General features: G+C 32.3%; 1 protein-coding gene across 1 annotated transcript; it reads right to left on the reverse strand.

Annotated features, from left to right (window-relative positions):
* Positions 1-1,593: 1,593 nt before the first annotated feature.
* Positions 1,594-6,261, reverse strand: LOC132720510 (uncharacterized). The gene is made up of 3 exons (XM_060704664.1): positions 6,153-6,261; positions 4,951-5,655; positions 1,594-2,243 (listed from the first exon to the last, which is right to left on the reverse strand). Exons 1-3 carry the CDS (start codon positions 6,199-6,201, stop codon positions 1,966-1,968), a joined length of 1,032 nt encoding a protein of 343 aa, XP_060560647.1. The 5' UTR covers positions 6,202-6,261; the 3' UTR covers positions 1,594-1,965.
* Between the last annotated feature and the right edge of the window lie 15,102 nt (positions 6,262-21,363).

A 21,363-nucleotide genomic window follows, 5' to 3' on the forward strand; every position in this document is an offset into this window, starting at 1 on the left:
TTCGTGAGAATGACGATCTAACTTCCGTTCTGATAGCAACCTTTTTAATTTCGTCTATATTTATAAAAACAATAATACATTTTAAACTTAATTATTTAGATATTCGGTATACCTTAGACATTTGCGAAACATCTAGTGTCATAGGATGTTAGAAGGAAGCAGATAAAATATGATTCAGGTACTTTTTATGTGTTAACCAGCATTGATTCAGTGCATAATTTACGAAATCGGCATTGCCTCGTAAATATTTTCAGTTACATTTTATCTGCTAATTTTACAAGTGAAGAGGCAAATATCTCGTGTATACCAAACATATAAAACAATCGTATATTTGTATTTTAATGCGGATGAACGAAACAAAAGTTGTCTTCAACACACTTACAAGGTCAAGGTCAGTCTCGTGAATGATCTTAAAAAAACAAACATTTTTGTCTGAAATATTTTAATTGAAAAGAAAATACATTAGCAATCAAATGCGCTAATTCATTTATTTCAATTTTATTTCTATTAAATGAATAAGTTTTTTTTTACTTAACGTGGTGCTCGTTTCGTCCCTAGAATTGCACGATTCTGCGTTATTATTATACAATTCATATTCCTGCATTTCTGGCCATACACAGTGTTTCATAGCGAGTTTAAAGCCTCTTTTTTAACCATTTTATTCTTTTATCTGATGCAGCCTCGGCTTTGTTACAAGTCATACCAGAATAACACGCATTCGTGTAACTTCTATGACAATAATAAATTCTGCTTTGAGGTGTTGTCTTATCTATGATAATAGTGTGCTCTTAGCTGCCTTTTTGTTAAGAATTAGTCATTGCAAAATTCTGACAGAGATCCCTATCTTCAGAGGAATCATGAAGAGAAAATTCACAAGCAGAAGAAAAAATTGATTTTTTATGATCAATAAAAATGATTAGATATACACCCCATTGTTCCCTTAGGGAAAACGTAAACTTCAAACAAATTAATTGCATGGGCCTGTCTACCACCGCTTATTGATCATACAAATGGAATAAGTGAAAATTTGTGATCTGTGAAAACTTTTACATATATCCATATTTCTGTTTCACGCATCTAAACTGCGCAGTGGTAGTGTAAACATTTAAAGCTGCATGCCTCCAGATGAGTCAAAATATTTCAATAAAATCAAATTTGAGAAGTATGTACTACGATTTTAGAAAAAAGTATAATGATTCAATATTCAAGTAGTATTTTCCATGTTTTGTGCGGTTAATGACTGATTTTTTAGTATTTAAAACTATATTTCTACTGCGCCACTAACGCAGTAAGGGCTATTTGTGCATATTTTGAATATATAATGATATATTTCATTGAAAAAAAAATCGCCATTTTGAATTGCTGCAAGGTAGGTATCCCAGACATTTTTTTAAACAAGAATGTCATTTGCAATACCTTACAACAACGGAATTTCACATTAGTTATTTTTTGTTTACTTAGTATACGCACTTAACATTTTTTTAGATAATGTAAAGTTAATTAATAAAATTGTCAATAATTGTTTTCATAATGGCTACACCACCTCCACCACAAGATAAGATTATGTACATTTTATTTGTGACTTTGATCAGTTCAGTGACTTGAAATATTCAAGTGTTCATTAAATAAACTTTCTTTTTTTATATAAATATTTATCTATAAACTATCAAAATTAAATTGAAGTATTATGTGGACGTGGTAAACCAGTTAACAAAAGAAAGGAGTATATATAATATCTTCGAATCACAAAATAACTGCAACCTTTACACGATACTACATATATTCATATATTTCGTCTGATGAAACTGAATAATGTTCACTGCACGTGCTCATTGCACGAGTCCAAAGATTGGAAACAGATTCTGACATTCTTTCAGTCAGTTTTCTAAAACTTTCATTCCAGCCGAAACAAAGCAGGTACTTGGTTTTTTGCTGTTATTTGAAATGATATAAGCAAGAATAAATTCAACAACAACCAATCAGCGCGTTTGAGACATAATACAAGCTATTTTTGTCACCAATCAAATATGACGATGCATCTACGTCATACAGACTGCAGGTGTTATCCAGTTTATTTATAGCAAATGACACACATGCGTTGGTAGGCAACGAACAGAATTGTGCACATTTTATTTTAGTAGTACTGGTCATGTTTGCTATTGGGTTGATTGCAGCCGGCGGTGTCCCTCTTGATATGACTTTGTAGAATCCTTCCTTAGATTCACATGAAGGAAACGTATTATCTAAAAAGAGAAAAACAAATATAAAAAATAGCTTTATGGTGGCACTGAGTCACCTATCTCAGATACATTGCTAGCAAACGTCACTTTTTTTCCGATGCAAATGTTTGTTTCTTGGTCACATTTGTTTGTCATTTTTTACCCAAGCTGCATTTTTAAAAAAAAATTGCACAAGTACTTTTGCACACGTTCGCTTGGAAATAATACATACCAAATATTAAAGCTCTGGGCATCAAGTTAAGTGAAAACAAGGCCCCAGTGGCGTGATTTAATGACACAAGGCAACACCACTAAGTGAAGCTCGGGGAGGGGGCACTTTTTGAACCAAGGGAGGTAACTTATATCACTTTACTAAAAGACCAAAACGTGAGGCTACATGCCGAATATTTATGCTCTGTTCAATGGACGTTAGAGGAAAGATTTTGAAGTCAAAATTGAAATATCAGTCTATATAAAATACATGACCCGAGGGCAGGTTTATTTTGAACCAAGGAACATGAATTAGATACCCTTTTTAAAGATCTACTATGAAATGCTGGTTGCAAAATAACATAAAATTTAACCCTAGGAGCATGTTTTATATGACTTTTGTATAATGGAACAGTGTGATGCCACATGGCAAATATATAGGTTCTGAGCTAAAATAAAATAAAAAAAAATCTCCGTATTTTTTTAAAAATATTTATTAAATTAAATATGCCCAGGGACTAGAGTTATTTTGACAATGTCATGCTTCCTGCCAAATAATTTAACCATATATTTTGTAGTTTCCGAATGTAAAAATGTAATTGCAAAAACATTTCATTCAAATTAAATTTTGCTATTAGGATAAAATAGAAAAGACTGATATTTAACCGATCATTGACATTATGAATAGTCGCAAGCAACATATTTTGATGCTTCTACCCTGCAGCTAAATAAACACCCAAACTATTGTTAAAATTATTATTGCAGAAAGGGCAATAACTCTATAGTAAATGTATCAATATTGGCGACTTTCGAATATGACATAAGCGCCCTATTATTTTCAAGGGAGGGCTTTTGTCCGCCCTGTCATTTTCACGGGAGGGCTTTTGTCCGCCTTGTCATTTTTGACGGGAGGGCTTTTGTCCGGAAGGGCTTTTGTCCGTTTCCCATGACAAAATCCTAGCCATGCTAGTGTGATCATGCTGTAAACACCTACGAGTGATACAAGACAATAAACTTTATTAAAGAATAAATAAATAAATAATTCTTAAAGGCTTTTAAAGATATAAGAGGATATTCAAGTTTTTTTCTATAAATACATGATATATTTTCATCGAGTGGTATGAAAATAAATATTTCATAAGTGGCGATAATTTTAATGCCACAAGATGAAAATAAATCATGTATTTATAGAAAAAAATTAGAATTTTCTGTTTATTATGTACATGCTTTCTCTTTTCTGACATTACAAATTGAAAGACTTTCCCTTACATCTTCTGTACTGGCAGAAATTGAAAGAAAGTAGTCCGGTTAGAGACCAGTGTAAATACGGAAAATATGTTTTACTGCAGTGAAAATAATTTTTTTCAGTGAAAATACGGAAAAATGAAAATACACATTTAATTTCATCAACATTTCTCAATATTTCATTTTCAAGTATATAATAAATACTATGCTTATCGTTGAGTAAAATATCTTAATCAAAGAAATTTATTAAAGTACTATATATTTCTAATTTGAGTAAAAAGAATTCATTCACTATGTATGGGAAGCTGCGGTCCCTATTACAGATCAAATAAATTTTTTTCTTAAAAAAAAAACAACAAAAAAACGGCCAGTTTTTTTATGATGACACTATTGTGACCACCTATAGTGTGAGTTCAAAACATAACATATCTACTTTGTGTAAAGTCTAAACATTTTTATTTTATCTTTATAAGGTGACTGTGTATAGCAATTATCAATATTTTTAAAATCAAATTTGAGCATAGTATATATTTGACATGGAGAATCTGTATGTGCACTGAAATCGTTTTTGTTTGGAAATAGATATGTTGTTTTTTTTTCTCTCAAAAATATTAGGGCTGATTAAAGGCACATAATAATTTTTTTTTCATTATTCAGAAAGGGCACATATTTATAAGATAATGTTATACAAGATGCTCCTCACTTGATTTAAATAATGTTGAATGTGAATTTAATTCTAATAAATGTAGCAAAATATAAACAAGGTAATATTTTGACTTCCGTACAAAATACAACTTTATTAATTTAATCAGGTACGTATATTAAAGTAAATATACGTACCTGATTTAATATATTCACCAAAATGCAAAGGAAACAAAGTATGACTAAACAATATGCCCAATGAGATATTAACAGGACAAAAAAACTAAAAAGCTTTGGAAAAATAAAAACAATATAATTCATTAAGCTAAATGTGCCTTTAAAGTAATATTCAAATTGAAGCAATTTTTGCTGCGTGATTAAATCCAAAATATCTATTTTATGCGTTATTACATAACGAGATAACATTTAACAAACGCTTCATCTTATAGATATCAATATTAGAATAAAAGTAATGATAATGATTATGAGGATGATGATGATGATGATGACGACGACGACGACGACGATGATGATGATGATGATGATGACGATGATGACGATGATGATAATGATGACGATGACGACGACGACGACGATGATGATGATGATGATAATGATGTGAAAAAAATCATACCAGCTGATAAAGAAGACGGCCATAAATTTGACATACATCTCAGTAATGCATCGCCAAAGTCATTGTCAGATGTTTTGTCTTCGTAAAAATGCAAGCATGTCATCCGTCCAAGGTACGCGCCATCTTGATTAAAAGTGCCACCTACTTTAACTTTTCCCGGAAGTCCAAGTAACGGCTTCTCTCGGACATGGCTTTGCTTAATGGAAACATTTCCCGCAAAAATTTCAAATTCCTCCGATCCTTGATCATAGGATACTATAATAGGCGTCCAGTCGTTGGACTGAATGTACGTTACTAAAGAAATAGTAAGTAAAGTGTCAGTAGAGTTTTCTCCTTTTGCATCTAAATAAAGTGTTGAGTCATTGTAGAAAAGCGTTATCATCTTTATTTCCCCGCTCCCAGAATTCATGTCTTGCTTTTCGTATTGAAACAGAGTACCAGAAACTCCCTCAGGTAAAACAAATAACATGAATGAAAAATCCTGAATTATCTCGCTGGTTTCTAACGTGAATTCCACATAAGAATTTGGAGATCCACTCAGTTTCAGGGCAGCGTAATCGAGTGATGGATGCCCGGAAGTGCCCAATAGACAACCAGTAGTGCCTGCAGATGATTGATCTAAACTTGCAATTTCAGCGGCAGCCTGACCTGGTGCTAACGGCCAGACATAGAAAGGGTCGGGGTAAGCGAAATTCCTCTGGAATCCTGAAACATTAAAATTTCAATAGAGAAGGCATGTAATAGAAATTGCATGAACTTAAAATTATATAGGTCGTTTTGTTTGGTTTTACGCTGATCTTATCCCGATTTTTTGGTCATTTCTCGGTTTGTCGGCCGCCGGTTTTCCTAAACGTTTTTTCCTTGATAACAATAAATCGATATACAATTTTGTTTCGTAGGTAACCTACTGGTTGTAAAAACAACAACAACAACAGCAGCAGCAACGACAGCAACAACAACAATAAAATAAATAAATACAGAAAATAAAAATAAATAAATAGCGGTAACTGTACCTTATGATACTATCATAATTCTTTCAACTGGTAATTCAAGCGGCACGGAAAATGACATTTGCAAAATTATTATTAAAGTATTGCTTAAAGATCCATTCCTTAGTGCTCATAAAAACTATATATATTTGTCTTTTATTTCATTTTTTTTTGTTACTGTTAAAAATGTTTGTTACATAAATTTAAATATACCTATTACAAGGACGAGAGAGCAAACAAGTGTCTTATCCATTATTGCCATATGACATCTTTCGCAGACTGAGGTTTTTCCTGCGAATACGAATTGATTATGTGCGAAGAATGGTTCTGTTTTTCACCCATCAATATTTCTTTTTTATTCAACCAGCCTTGTCACTTCCGTTTCCAATAATTTATGCCAAGCGAATAGTTGTATTAGTTTTTCTTCCTATATCTACCAAGTCAACTGATACGAAGTCGCAACTATGGAGGCCTTGTTTTGCCATCATTGTACATGTCAACTGATATTTCGATCAAAAGCGAAGTCGCAAATATGGAGGCCTTGTTTTGCCATCATTGTACATGTCAACTGATATTTCGATCAAAAGCGAAGTCGCAAATATGGAGGCCTTGTTTTGCCATCATTGTATATGTCAACTGATATTTCAGTCAGAAACGAAGTTGCAACTATGGAGGCCTTGTTTTGCCATCATTGTATATGTCAACTGATATTTCAGTAAAAATCAAAGTTGCAACTATGGAGACCTTGTTTTGCCATCATTGTATATGTCAACTAATATTTCAGTCAGAAACGAAGTCACAACTATGGAGGCCTTGTTTTGCCATCATTGTATATGTCAACTGATATTTCCGTCAAAAACGAAGTCGCAACTATGGAGGCCTTGTTTTGCCATCATTGTATATGTCAGCTGATATTTCGGTCAAAAATGAAGTCGCAACTATGGAGGCCTTGTTTTGCCATCATTGTATATGTCAACTGATATTTCAGTCAAAAACGAAGTCACAACTATGGAGGCCTTGTTTTGCCATCATTGTATATGTCAACTGATATTTCAGTCAGAAACGAAGTCGCAACTATGGATGCCTTGTTTTTGCCATCATTGTATATGTTAACTGATATTTCAGTCAAAAACGAAGTCGCAACTATGGAGGCCTTAATTTGCCATCATTGTATATGTCAACTGATATTTCAGTAAAAAACAAAGTCGCAACTATGGAGGCCTTGTTTTGCCATCATTGTATATGTCAACTGATATTTCAGTAAAAAAACAAAGTCGCAACTATGGAGGCCTTGTTTTGCCATCATTGTATATGTCAACTGATATTTCAGTAAAAACAAAGTCGCAACTATGGAGGCCTTGTTTTGCCATCATTGTATATGTCAACTAATATTTCAGTCAAAAACGAAGTCACAACTATGGATGCCTTGTTTTGCCATCATTGTATATGTTAACTGATATTTAAGTAAAAAACAAAGTTGCAACTATGGAGTCCTTGTTTTGCCATCATTGTATAGGTTGTCTTTCTCGTGATAATGGATGACAAAGTGTCATTATTCCATCATAATCTTTGTCAAGGAAGGTCCAACAAAAACCCCATCAACAAAATAGCAACGAAACATCGCAATTTGAAAAAGAAAATGGACAAAGTTACCATTATCTTCCATACCCCTCTTTATACTTTTCAAGAAAGATTAAGCATGACAAAATATTTTAAAAGATATAGACAATTGATTAAAAAAAATCCTTTTTTCTAAATGTTTAAATAGGTAACAAAGTGTTACTTGGTAATATTGTATTTTTCGCTAAATGGCCAAACAAGTGTTCAGAAGTTTCTCTTAATGTTCAAAAAAAAAAAAAAAAAACAAAAAAAAAACACCACGTCTTAAGAGCAAAAAAATAAAATGTTTTAGTGGTTAAAACAAGTTACAACATGCTTCTGTTGTTATTGATTCCATGATACAATGTATATTAAAACGTCCTTATTCTAGACCACACGTAGTCACGTGAAGATTTGTTTAAAATCCAACCCGTCAGACGCTTGTTTTGTAATGTCTGATACAGCAATATTAAAGGCACATATCCAACAGAAACGAATACATTTTTACTTTAAAAAAAAGTTAACATGAGCTTTATAACGTTTAAATAATGTTTTCAGAGCATGTTAGACGCGTATGACCTGAAAAATGTAGCACTTCATATGAAAGATTTTGTCATTAAAGTAGTAAATTGTTAACAAAGAAGTATTTTAAACAAAATACTTAATCATTATAACTGTACAAATTGCCAAAAAGAAACAAGTTAGATGTTGATGCTGCACATCAAAGACGCCGCCAAATGATGTAAACAGTCAATCAGCATTGAAAATTGTTCTCTATTACAGATGAATATCCGAAGCACAAATCAACTTTTGCTACATGTTCTTGGTATGTGCTCGTTGTTTATAATCAAGTTACATATTTTTGTGAAGATGTTGAACCTAATGCATAAATTCACAAAGTTATGCCATGTCGTAAATTCTGAAATGATTGTCTGTTGCGACAAAGATTGGATAGACTGGTCGAAGCAAAATATATTGTATAACAAGTATAATTGAAATGATTGGTATACTTAAAATAAATTCAAGACAATATGTGCCGAGAATATGTCCATTTAAATATTGGTACGAATTACATCATGTTCGAAAAATTTCGAGGACGAACTGTTCCACAGTGATCTCCCCTAACTGACCGTAGCGTAACCGGTGCGCAAAGTTTGGCGTACTTTCTTAAAGGTTGAGGGAGAACCGCCTCTCTGATAGTGGGCGTTCGTGATTTAGGCTTTGTTACTTGTTATTTAATGATTCGACAAGTTATGTGATCAGAAGTTGGCCTGGTTCCCTTCGCCCCGTCAACACAGAATAAATGCTAGCATACGGAGCATCATATTAAATTTGGCAAAAATTTAAGGCGGAGCCGAACTTCAACAGAGGCGGAGCAAATGAAGTGAGTGACACTGCCTCAGTCGTTACCTCTCTCAACGGTTAATTTTTAGAACGATCGACTCTAGACTGGCTCATTTGCACGTTATTAATTATGTAGATAAAATTAGATAATGAAAAAAAAGTATATGCTATTCAAACATGGCACTATCACTTCAGTTAAACGTTTATTCTAAACCCTTAAAGCTCTTGGACATGTTGTACACCAGGAAAGCTATTTTTATTAGAAAACTTAAAAACATCAATTGAGATTTTTTTAAAACAAAAAATACACAAAATCAAGTATAAAACTTCGCCCATTGCCGTACGGACAAATGCATAACTACTAGACGTGCACGCGGCGTCTAATGATAGTTCAGGTAATTTTACAATAAATAGTAAAAGTTCCAAAAAAGAAGAAAAAGAGAGAAATTTTTTGAAGCACAATGGGCCTTTAATATTAAACGGCTTCATAGAAAAAAAATGACTATTGTATAATACAAAAATTACTCGGTAGTTTTTTTTTTTAATATGTCAGTGACCTAAAAATAATTATGAGGCCAACGTCCGTTAACTAAATACAAACACGACTTCTCCATTTGGTATTTGAATATTTCCTTTCAAAGTAGTCAAAACGCTTTCTTAAGAAGCGAGATCTATATATTGATTTTTTTTTTGTCTTCTTAAAAGTTATTATATATTGTTGAATGGAAAGTGATGTTAAGATAAATAAGTTATTAAATATATATGTGGGTCTAAAACGTTTCCGAGAACATTAAAGCGGCCTTCAGCATTTTCAAAAAGTTAAATATGTTATTTTTGGATAAATCGTTTCAAATAATTGTTAAATCAAAAGAATTAAGGTGGTAAATGAAATTTGACTTAGTTAAAATGGGAGACTACGCGATACCTCTAATACACAGGTTTGCTCTTTATCTTTCTTCTTATTTTAACGTCACTGCCGCGAACAGTGATGGACACTCATTAAGCAAATAGTGATGTGATTTTCCAACGAAAAGTTAAAGCGTTAGGCCGCTTTAAACTTAACGCATATCGCTGATCAAATTATATGTTTTTATTTTATGTTTTTTTTTTATACTAAACATAACTGATTTTACACACTTTTATAACAATATGTAAATTTCAAACCTGCACGTGTGATATATTTCCCTTCAATCTTTATAATCCAATATTAGTCTATCTGCACTTTTAAGGGACTATATAAGGGATTGCCGGGTTGGTGGGGGGATGTTTTCCCAATAAGGGACATTGGACTTTTTTTTCGCACACGCATTTCAATAATCAAGCGACGTAAATTTTGGATTGTAACAGCCTTTTTCATGCTAATATTATTTCATTTGAGTACACTCGACAAAATAATTTCTGTTTCATTCATTTTATAAAATTAATACCATTAGCCCAAGAGATGCGTGAATGGCTTTTAAACTTTCTAGCGCATTCAATGACGTGTGTTCATTAATCATTTAACCGTCGTGATTTAATCAACTTTAGTTTTAATGCAAACTGATTCAAAATGTATCAATTTGGATGACACTGACAACTTTTGCGTGTCTTTTGAAATATATCTTTTGTTTTTTTAATCTTCATATTTTTTTCAATTTCTACATGTTCAATCCATTAAACAGTTTTATAAGATTTGATGATAACATATATGGTAAAACTAGAGGCGTAAGCCGAAGGTAATACAAAATTCTGTATTACTAATACATGTTATAAAATTGCATAAATAACGTGCCGAATCTCCATTTTATTTCTCCTGATTATGTAAACGCTTATTTGTTAAAGAATGTGACGAAAATTGCCGAACTTCCATTTAGTGCTCGTGGTAATCTAGACGCTTATTTGATAAAGAATATGACTTTAAATGAACTAACAATCTTAAAGTAAATTACACTGAAATAAATAAATTAGCACATCAAAATTTTAAAACTGATTTAATTCATTTTCAGAAAAAAGTGTTTGTTTTTTAAAATCATGATTGAGAATGGCTATCTTGTTACCGTATTCAAAACGGTAGTCAGGCTATAATTTTCATGAATGATCTATAACAAGCAAACAAATTTCTGGAAAAAAAATGAAATGCAAATAAAAATATAATGCCACAGCAGACGTATTTGATTATCCATCTGTTAAACTTTGATCTACATGTATCATAAAATATTTCGGCCCGTTTATTTACCGTATTACTCGCTGGACCATTAGACAGTCCGGCAAAAATATCCCTTCGTCCGAGAATGGAACAAGTAGCCCCTTGTTTAAAGAATCGATGCATTCCGAAACTGGCTTAACGAGATAAGGACTTGGGCCCGTTTTACTAACATTCTTATGTTTAAGATTTGCGTAATTTTTAACATACGTCTGGGTTTTTTTTTTGCGTAAAGGCGTTCGTAAGGAATTCGTAAGTTTTACGTAAGTTTCACTTAAAATTTGCTGACTTTAAACTTACGTAAAGAAGACTGAAATCATCTTTAAAAGATGGCAGAGAAGGAAAGAGAGAATTTTAGAGACGGGCGTGACTGGTTACATATCTTAAAAAGTGAAAGCGGCTATGGGAAAGTAGAGGTTCAGGTATAAATATTTACAATTTTTACGACAAAAACAACGCTTATTAAAACAACAACAACAACAACAAAAAGAAATACAATAACAAATATTGACACTGATCGGACACCATACATATTTACAAAGGATACAAACGTTCTTTATCCCGTCACGTCAGAACCTTTTAAACTAATTAAAAAAGTAATACCCATTGATACTAACAGTTTATTAGTGATATTGGCTCGAGATTTTACGTCATATAATGTACAACAGGAAACGCGAGGTCAGACTTTTGAATTTATTTCCTATTCAATAAAAAAACAGCAATATTTCCGGTAAATCATCTGCCAGTACTGAGGCGTGTTTTGTAAAATCGGTATATTGTAAGGATCGTTTTAAGGTGAATTAAATGATTAATGGGCGGTCTTTTTTTATTTTATGCTATAATCACTTTACGCGAACAAAAGGTAGTTTTTTTCGGAATAATTTATAACTAAGTTATAGAAAAAGTTAAAATCTGGTCTTTCAATATTGATATTACAAATCATAGCAAATATAAAAGATATTTTTTTTTTTGAAATAATTTATAACAAGTTTGAACATATGGTCAAAAACTTGCCTTTCGATATTACAAATCAGGACAAATATGTTGAGATTTAAAATTTAGAAAAAAAATCCCGAAACGCAAGACCAAATTAATCCCCCCCCCAAAAGAAACAATAATAAAATAAATATATATATAAATAAAATAATAGAAATACAAAAATAAAGAAAGAAATAAAAAAATAACCAAAAAGATAAATAGATAAATAAACGAATGAACGCACCAACGAATGAACCAACGAACGAACGAACGAACCAACCAACCAACGAACGAACGATTCAACCAACCAACGAACGAACGAACCAACAAACCAACCGACCATCCATCCATCCATCCAACCATCCATCCAACCAACCAACCAACCAACCAACCAACCAACCAACCAACCAACCAACAAATAAACAAATAATTAATAAACACAAGAACACAAAAAAACACAATAAATAAAAAACCTGTCAACACAAGCATATCGACATTTAATACCACCCATTCTAGGGATGAAAACACATTAATGGATTAATAGAACATGATGATATTTAGCTGACTTATTTTCCTTTGTATTATCATATAAATTGTATACATCCGAGAAAAGAGACAATACGATTTAATTGCCATTGCAATGCTTTGTGCCGTGTAATAGCATGGTTCTAATATTCTTTCTTTGTTCCCACGCAAGCCTCCTGGCGCCAGTGTTGTCGATAATACCGGCCCATTTTAACTTCTTTTGAGAATTTTCCTGGCATTTCTCGTATTACTCAGCTTAGGGATTTGATTCTAATACGGATGATATATTTATGTTTTGTTATGAAAGAAATCTAAAAGGAATTGTCATAAAACGAAATGCATTAAACTAAAAAATTTACGATTCTTTTTTTGTCAATGTCCCACGCATATGTCAATATGTTTACTGGGTTTAACGTCGCTCCAAAACAGTGGGGTCATTTGGAGAATTTCAAGCTTATATGGCGGGGGAGGCCCTTCTGTAAATTATTTCAAGGATAAATGGGCAGTTGTGAGGCCCGACCGACGTTCCATAAGCCAGCAGGATAGCTGTCTCACATAAAATCCAAAGCTGGTGGGCAGGTGATCTGAATTTATTGACCTTAACCAGTCGGCCAAGGACGCCCCGCATATGTGAGTGATAAACTCATAATCGCGTTATCTCGGTAACTCCAGTTTGAACAGCCTATTAAAAACATACCCCTTGTATGGGAACCATGTGGGAATGTATTGATTAAATAAAATATTAATCTTCGAGAGGTACATAACATACGGAAAATCGGTTATTAGATAAGAAAGGGTAACATGCACGGACAAAAATCATTGAAGGGTGAATGTTACATGCACGAACAATGTCGTCAAATAAAAAGAAAGAGTAAAAAACATGCGCGGAAAAAAATAATTGTTTAAAGAGGAAAGGGTAACATGAACGGACAAAAATCATTAATTAAATAATACATGTAAGAAATGAACGGGTAATATGCACAGACAAACATCTTTGATTAAATAAGAAAGAAATGGGTAACTTGCAAAGACAAAATTCGTGGGTAAATAAGTAATAGAAAGAGCACCAAAACACGAGGCTATCTGATTTGTACGAGGGGGCGTAGCCCCCGAGTATAAATCAGACTGCCGAGTGTTTTTGGTGTTCTTTCTCTTTTGTATCATAGTCAAACATGACAGCACATTCCCTGTTGTCATAATACGAAACCCCAGAAAAAAAGAACCAATGAACGAGCATTTGAATATGATATTTCGGCCCCTTTCCCTTTCTCTGCCGTCCCAATATGTAAACCCCAGCAAAAATGAACCAATCAACGGGCATTATCTGGAGTGCGGGTAACTGATACCTGCACTCCAGTTACCGCACTGTGCATGTATATGTATACGATTTAACTCTAACACTTTTTCTACAGAAAGGTCCCCAAACTATGATACAAAGGGTATTTACAGCATTGATATTAAAGGTTTATAGCACTGTTGTCTGTTTGTGAGTTTTTATTACATACTTTTTGTATGGGAACCTTGTGGGAACATATATTAATCATTACTTATAATTTATTTCTTATCATTTATTATTTACTATTTATCTGTAATAACTTATATTTATCACTTATATCAACGCAAATGAACATGTTCTACTCGTTCGTTTATTATCGCCCAGTGTTTTCATCATTTTGTAAGATTAAGATTTTTAAGGGATTGGTTAAGATTCTTCAAACAATTAGAAGCCTATTCAGTGTAAATGTTTGTTGCAGTGAAGTAGCCAGACCTATAAACTTATAAACCTATAAGCATTGTTTAGGGACCTATATGGAAATAAGGGTTTACCCTTTTTTGTGTTATCCCTGGTGTTGGTGTGCATGTCATGTTTTTTTGTGATCATGTATGTATTATGTTCCATTCCACTCCATGTGTTATATTACCATGTATGTACATTATGCCAAAATGAATCTTATTTTTTATGTTAACCTTACCTTAACTTAACCTTACCTTAACCTTAATATTTATTACCTTAACCTTAAACGTGGTTGGTATATTAACATAGCACAAACAGGACAGTTTTATTGCTATAGACTTACTGCCCATTGCCTGGGAATACTATACGGTAATTTTGGACATGATTCTCCATATCATGAAATATTCTGACCGGGTTAAAATGGCAGCATCGGAACAATTCGTGGAAATGGTTATTCATTTTCTAGGGTCAAATTTTCTCAAATTTGAAAACACATAGATTGATTACGTCATAATGATCTTCTCTTTTTTTTCTCGAAGTGATTGGATGCAGGATGTTAATTGATTATTGCAGCGAAAGTAGACAATGAAAAAAATCGCATTTTACACATCAAAAATAACAATATGGTTCAGTGGCATATAGGCAATTCAGAACAAACAATACAAAATACATGTATGTAGTCATTTTGGTGTTTCATAATGAAATACTATAGATTTTATCTTTTAAAAGCATTTTACAAAAGTATTGTGACTAACGTGCATGAATACTTGATCACTGATAGCCATGGAAGTGTAGCTTGACGAAGGCAATGTATGGTTGGGACGTGTGTTGGAGGGGAGGGGCATGCGGTGGAGGAGGGAGGGACAGAAGGTACACTCAATCTGTACCTTAAAGCGTCTTCACATGGACACTTTTTTCTTAAGAATGTGGTTTTAACAAATGACAACAAAAACGTTTGATTTATTTTATTATAAACATTTTTTTTTGAAAATCTTCGGTATTCAGCAATATTTACCGTTTATAAACGGAATTTAGTACATATCGATAAATGATGATTGACTGTAACTATTCAAATGCCCATATTTTTGAGAGAAACAAACCTATTTGCTACGATATAGCCGATGCAAGATGTTTTTTAAATGGCAACTGAAATTACCCATGCTTCCAGTGCAGACATAGATCTGCCTGCAAATCCGTGCCGTCTGATCACGGTATGCGCTGTTCGCTATTTGATCAGTATATATTGTTTAAAAATATGTCCCTTTAAAATGGTTTATCCAGAATGACAGACAAATTACTTTATTTCATATTGTTAGCATATCAATGGTAAAATGCTACAAAAAAAAAGAAAAAAAAAAGAAAAGAAAAAAAAGGATATTGTTGAAATAAAATGCACATTTTCATTTGTCGTAATCTTATTGTAAAAAACATTATTTTTTTTTCACTGCAGCGAAACATATTTTCTCTATTTTTACTGGTGTCGTCATGGACTACTTTCTTTTATATTGAGCCAATACACAAAATTAAATGGAAAGTCTTTTGAATTGTAAGGTAAAAAACATATTGTGGCGTCGTTATATTATAACGACGCAACAATATTTTTTTACCTTACAATTCAAAAGACGTGGACGGGCCTGAACCCACTATTCCTCGGTTGAGAGGCGGAGATCTGGACCATTATGTCAACATTCCCTTATTTTATTTAGAATTTCATAGTTAATTTAAGAAATAATATATCCCAAACTGTGATTTTATTGCTCAATAACATCACTGTTTGGAGTTCGGATGCGGGGACTTATATCACGAGGGCGTAGCCCGAGTGATATAATGATGCGCATCCGAACGACAAACAGTGATGTTATCAAGCAATAAAAGCACTGATTTGGATATATTATTTCGATTCTAACACGACATCAACAAATAAATGCTGAAGTACATGATAATAAGCTAAATTACGCCTGATTTGTTTCCGTACTTATTGTCAGCGCGTCACATTTTTAGTGGTTACGTCACGTGTTTAATGATTACGTCACATGTCTAAATATAGAACGCCAAACAGTGATTTTATAGCATAATAACACACACTTTCGGTTCTTCTATGTTCAATAGGGAAAAATGCGGGTCGTGTTAGAATATTAAATTTTCATTTAACAACATTTCTAGAAGAATATTTGTAATATACTGGTGAAATCACTGGTGAAATTTAAGCTAAACATTCTCTCATAATCAAAAATGTGTGAGTCCATTTACGAGATCATTTTGGTTCAGTTTTTATTGGCTGTTAGTTATAGCTTATAAAAGTGTAATAATTCCTTATTAGATGTTATGTTATGCGTAAGCCATTTATGTTAAGTTGATTGCAACTCTTGATAGTTTCTGTTGCAAAGATATGTTCTTTGAAGGTTAATTGTAGAATCAATTTTATTCCAGTACAGTATCTGACAGAAACCTTTCAATGGAGGAACAGCCTATACTTTCATTGACTTCATAGACAAGTAACAGAACCAATACAGCTGTATGAAAATATTGAAATTACAGTAGAAGAGGAAAAGGACTACATAAATGTATTTGTTCTTATAGACGAGTTTAACTGGCTTCCTTCTGAAAGCATGAACAAAGCAAACTTGGCTGTATTCATATTGTTTCAAAAAAGTTCAATATTTCAATGACATAAAGAGTGCAAACATGAAGTGATAAATTACAGTTTAGATCAGCTTATTTTACTTTTATGAAAAGCCATTGTGCTATTGAAAAACTCTGAAAAATGATAGATTCTTAACAATTTAAATTTACTTAAAAATTTCTGATAGACAAAATGATCACGTTAATGTTACAATATACCTTTTGACGTGTTTGTTTAAAATCCATCTTTTATATAATTTTTATAATTATCTTGTTAACAAACACATTTAAAAGTGAACTTTAAGGTTTGTTATTTTTTTCTATTTCTTTTTGCAATTACCACAATTAAAACCAATGAGCAAATCTGCCTTCGTATTTGCCAGAATCATCCAATGAAAGTCATTACTATTTCTATCAAGGTTCTAGAAGTTTGACAACTATGGTATCTAAGACATCGTGATAGTGTAGAGCTTTTATGGTATTATGTGAAGCATTTTAAGTTACCTTTCTTACAACGTGTATATCACGTTATATTTCCATTAATATGATTAATCTCATAACAATAATATAATTCATAAGAGAACTTTGAATTATAATTCTGCTTTTTTGTAATTACTTTCCCCGAAACTTTACAAATATTTATATAGATTTTGATTTTTTTACAGGTGTGTCATAATTTTTATTTTTAAATAACGGTGTATACAAGAAAATATTAGCTTACTGGTCTCATTATTGAGACTAAACATACTTATTATGTGGTGTTATAATCAATAAGTGTATTTTGTTTTTCATTTTAATTGTAAATAAAAAAGCTTTTTGAAAATAAAATATCATAATTTTTCTTGTAATTTTGTTTATGCTTAGCTCCCCGGAAAACAAAATTATGACAAAATAAAATGAAAATGGTTATATATATGTTTACCATGAAACAAAGTTTGTTTGTTGAATGTTGTAACATGACCAATTTGGAAATTAAATTCAGCATTGTCCACATTTTAATAGTGTCTTAGTACATCAATTTCAAATGCATATGATCGTGAAAAGTATATTGGGAAGATGAAGATTACGTTATATTATTAGTTCCATAAGAAATACATCTGAAGCTCCAATATCCGGCAAGTAAACTTCAAAACAGCTTTACAAGTTAACCTAAAGACAATGAAATAAAAAGACGGCCGTCCAGCAATATATTGATTAATCTGTTTTCTTTCCTGTGGTTTTAATGCCTTTATCATAAGTTATAAAAACCAGAATGAAACACAGACAAAACTGCAAAAACTTAAGAATTACATGCGGAAGGCCTCAAAATTTAGGATACCGCAGTTCATCATATCTATAAACAAATACTAACAGTCCTTTGTATTAAATAATAATGCCCACATAACTCAAAGATCTTTGAATGATTTTATTATGCATCGACTTTCCAATTACAACACAATAATTGACACGTTAGTCATCATGCTTCTGTCGAATATTTCTTAACATCTACTAATTTAAAATTAACATGTTATTGAGGCTTTGTAGAATTAAGGTATAAATGTACGGTCTAAGAACAGTTTGAACAGTTTATTGAAAATGCTGGGCCTCATAGAGGCATCAGTCACATATACAATTATATATACATATAGTATGACATATCATAAAGAGATATCCACGAAATATGTTGATGTATTACATGGCAAATATAAATCAAAAATGAAAGTGTTACATTATGAAAATAAGCTTAGTTATCATTTACTTAAATGCTGAAATATTTTTTTTACAGAATACTGCAAGTTTTAACAATATACTCCTATCTGTGCTATTCATTAACATAGAAAACTTGATTGAATTAACATTAGTACTATACTCTCTAGTAATATATTTTTTTCTGTCAGTATTAAAGAATTGACAATTAAAAGAATAATGATATTCATCACCAAGTGAGCTATTATTGCCTAAATTACACACTCTAAATTCTCTTGGTATATTACAAAATCTACTAGACTCAATAGGCAATTTATGGTTCATACATCTAAAGCGCAATAGTACCAAAGCTAAATGAGATAGTAAAATATCTAAAAACTTTTCAAATCTGAATTCACTTTTGCACATTCTATAATTCAGACATTTACTTGATTTTGACATTTCACTATGCCAATTTTGAATGAACTGACCTTTCAGTCTATTTTTAACAATTTTCTTAAACAATGGAAGAGAAGTGGCAACATATTAATCCAAAAATTTGATAAACCCAGTGAATCTAGTAATTTACAAACACTATTCATTCTTGGGAGTTTCAACACATTTCTACAATACAAAGAGTGTGACATATCATACAATATATGGCTTATTGATTCTTGTTTGCTACTTAAAATCTTATTCCAAAAGCACAAAACTCTACTTTTTATATGAATAAATAAAGGTAATATCCCTAAATCTCCATAAAGCATACAATTTGGATTACTTTGTTTCAAATTTAATATGAGTTTATGAAATTTTAATTGAAATCTGTCTATGATATTCACATTTTCAATTCCCCACACTTCGCTACCATATAACAATATAGGTGCTTAAATGAATTTGCATACTGATAGGCAAATCCAATTTTCTAGCCTTAACTATAATTGAAAACATAGCCTTCCTTGCCTGTTCGAATAAATGATTCTTTGTTTTAGCAAATTTACCATTATAAGAGAACTTAACACCCACATATGAAAAATCATCTACAGTATTAACTTTTTAGATATAACTTGACGGTTTCATGTATGATTTGGACCGTAAAATGTGTATACTTTCTCAGTACGTTTAACGGTTATCAGAATAAACTACTGGTAATCCGAAACGTGACTGGTATATATAAATTTGTCTGAAAATCGTTTTTAGCAACATTATCTAGATAATTTCAAAATATGATAGCATTATTTTCAAAATGCGAACATAAAACAAACCGTTGTAATTTAAATGTAAAAACAATGACGTTCTTGAAATTACAAGGCCTCCGTTTAAAAATAACATTAAGCACTAAAGTTAAAGGATAGGGTCAATATCATTTAATGAACTAATATTATAATATACATGTTATATGGTAGATGTTTCTAAATGACTATCTTTTACAAGCTTGAACAGGGATATACATGTATAAATAATTCAGCAAGCAGTTTTATGGGGTAGCTCAAAATTACCGAACAAGATTAAATGACAGAAAAAAATTTATTATATTTGGATTGATAACATTTTTATAAAGTTTACAGGTCTATGATTTTGAAAAGTTCCAGATGCCTGCAAAGATATATACTTATATTTCTGCTTAGTATAACGAGAATTATACATGTACATGTATAAATGTAACGAGTCCCAAGGTTTTAGTAAAAGTTTCCATAAATGATACAGAGTACTGTAATTCCTTAACAAATACTGTTTCAAACGGCCTCATTGTAAAATATAAACACATTGGAAGAAGTACGTAAAAAGCCAACATTTACTTTCAGGCTGTTAATCGGGTATTTGACAGGTGTAACAGTTGGCATTCATCAATGAACAGTAAGCATTAAACAGTCGCTGTTAGCATTTAGCAGTTGAAAGTAAGCAGTTGACAGTAGGCAGTTGACAGTAAGCAGTTGACAGTAGACAGTTGGCAGTAAACAGTAGGCTGTCTTATATGGAACTCCGTATTATATCAATATTAACATGCAGGTTATCTGGGGACTAGCAATCTATAAGATAGGAAAGTATCTGCTGTACTGCACAAAGTAATTGAAATTGAAGTCATCTTAGTCGGTATTATAAATTGATGACCGCAGGTTTTGCCAAAGAGCCCTTTGGTGATAAAACACATCTGTATACATTTTTCATTCAGCAACCCAGAAGTCGTGATTTCGAGCCATGACATCAGCTTGAGATGGATCCAACACACCGAGAAGCTTTTTTTTCTAGAAAGGTTCAATCAAAATTAAAATCTCAGATCAGAATGTTTTATATTTTGTGTCGGCCTTTTACCTACAAGCGTATTTTCCTGCGGTTTTATCGATGTTAAAGGTACTGTAATACAATTACGTATTATCATTTAACCACAATCAGTTTACAGTTTTATAATACCGACTAAAGCCTGCGTCACATTACACTGCGATTAGATTTACGATTGGGTACCGTTGAAATTGCTAATCTTTTAAGGTCTCCTGCCGGTAACCCTCCGTGTCAAGTTACCGGTGGGGGCCGTACAGGTTATCGGAGAATTTTAGTGCAGAGTTATTTATTTTCTTCCGGCATCCGGTACATCGCCAGCTCACCGTAGCAGACACGGTAAAATTCCCTCCGATACCGGCCGGACACTTTTTGTTATCGGTTACATAACGGTTAAAATGTTCTTCCAGTTTTCACCCGGTAACCGGGCGAGTACCCTTCGGAAACCGTCCGAAACCTAATGGACTACAGAGGGAGAATGACCGCCCACTTCTTCC

Source organism: Ruditapes philippinarum, unplaced genomic scaffold, assembly GCF_026571515.1.
Source record: "Ruditapes philippinarum isolate M1 unplaced genomic scaffold, ASM2657151v2 ctg1183_1_1_1_1, whole genome shotgun sequence".
Classification (NCBI taxonomy): Eukaryota; Metazoa; Mollusca; class Bivalvia; order Venerida; family Veneridae; genus Ruditapes; species Ruditapes philippinarum.

Coding starts and splice junctions, on each gene's coding strand:
- LOC132720510 (XM_060704664.1), bottom strand. CDS start 6,201: ATGGCAATAATGGATAAGACACTTGTTTGCTCTCTCGTCCTTGTAATA. Junction 5,656..6,152: donor CTCTCTCGTCCTTGTAATAG/GTATATTTAAAT, acceptor TTAATGTTTCAG/GATTCCAGAGGAATTTCGCT. Junction 2,244..4,950: donor GCCGTCTTCTTTATCAGCTG/GTATGATTTTTT, acceptor TTCTCTTTTTAG/ATAATACGTTTCCTTCATGT.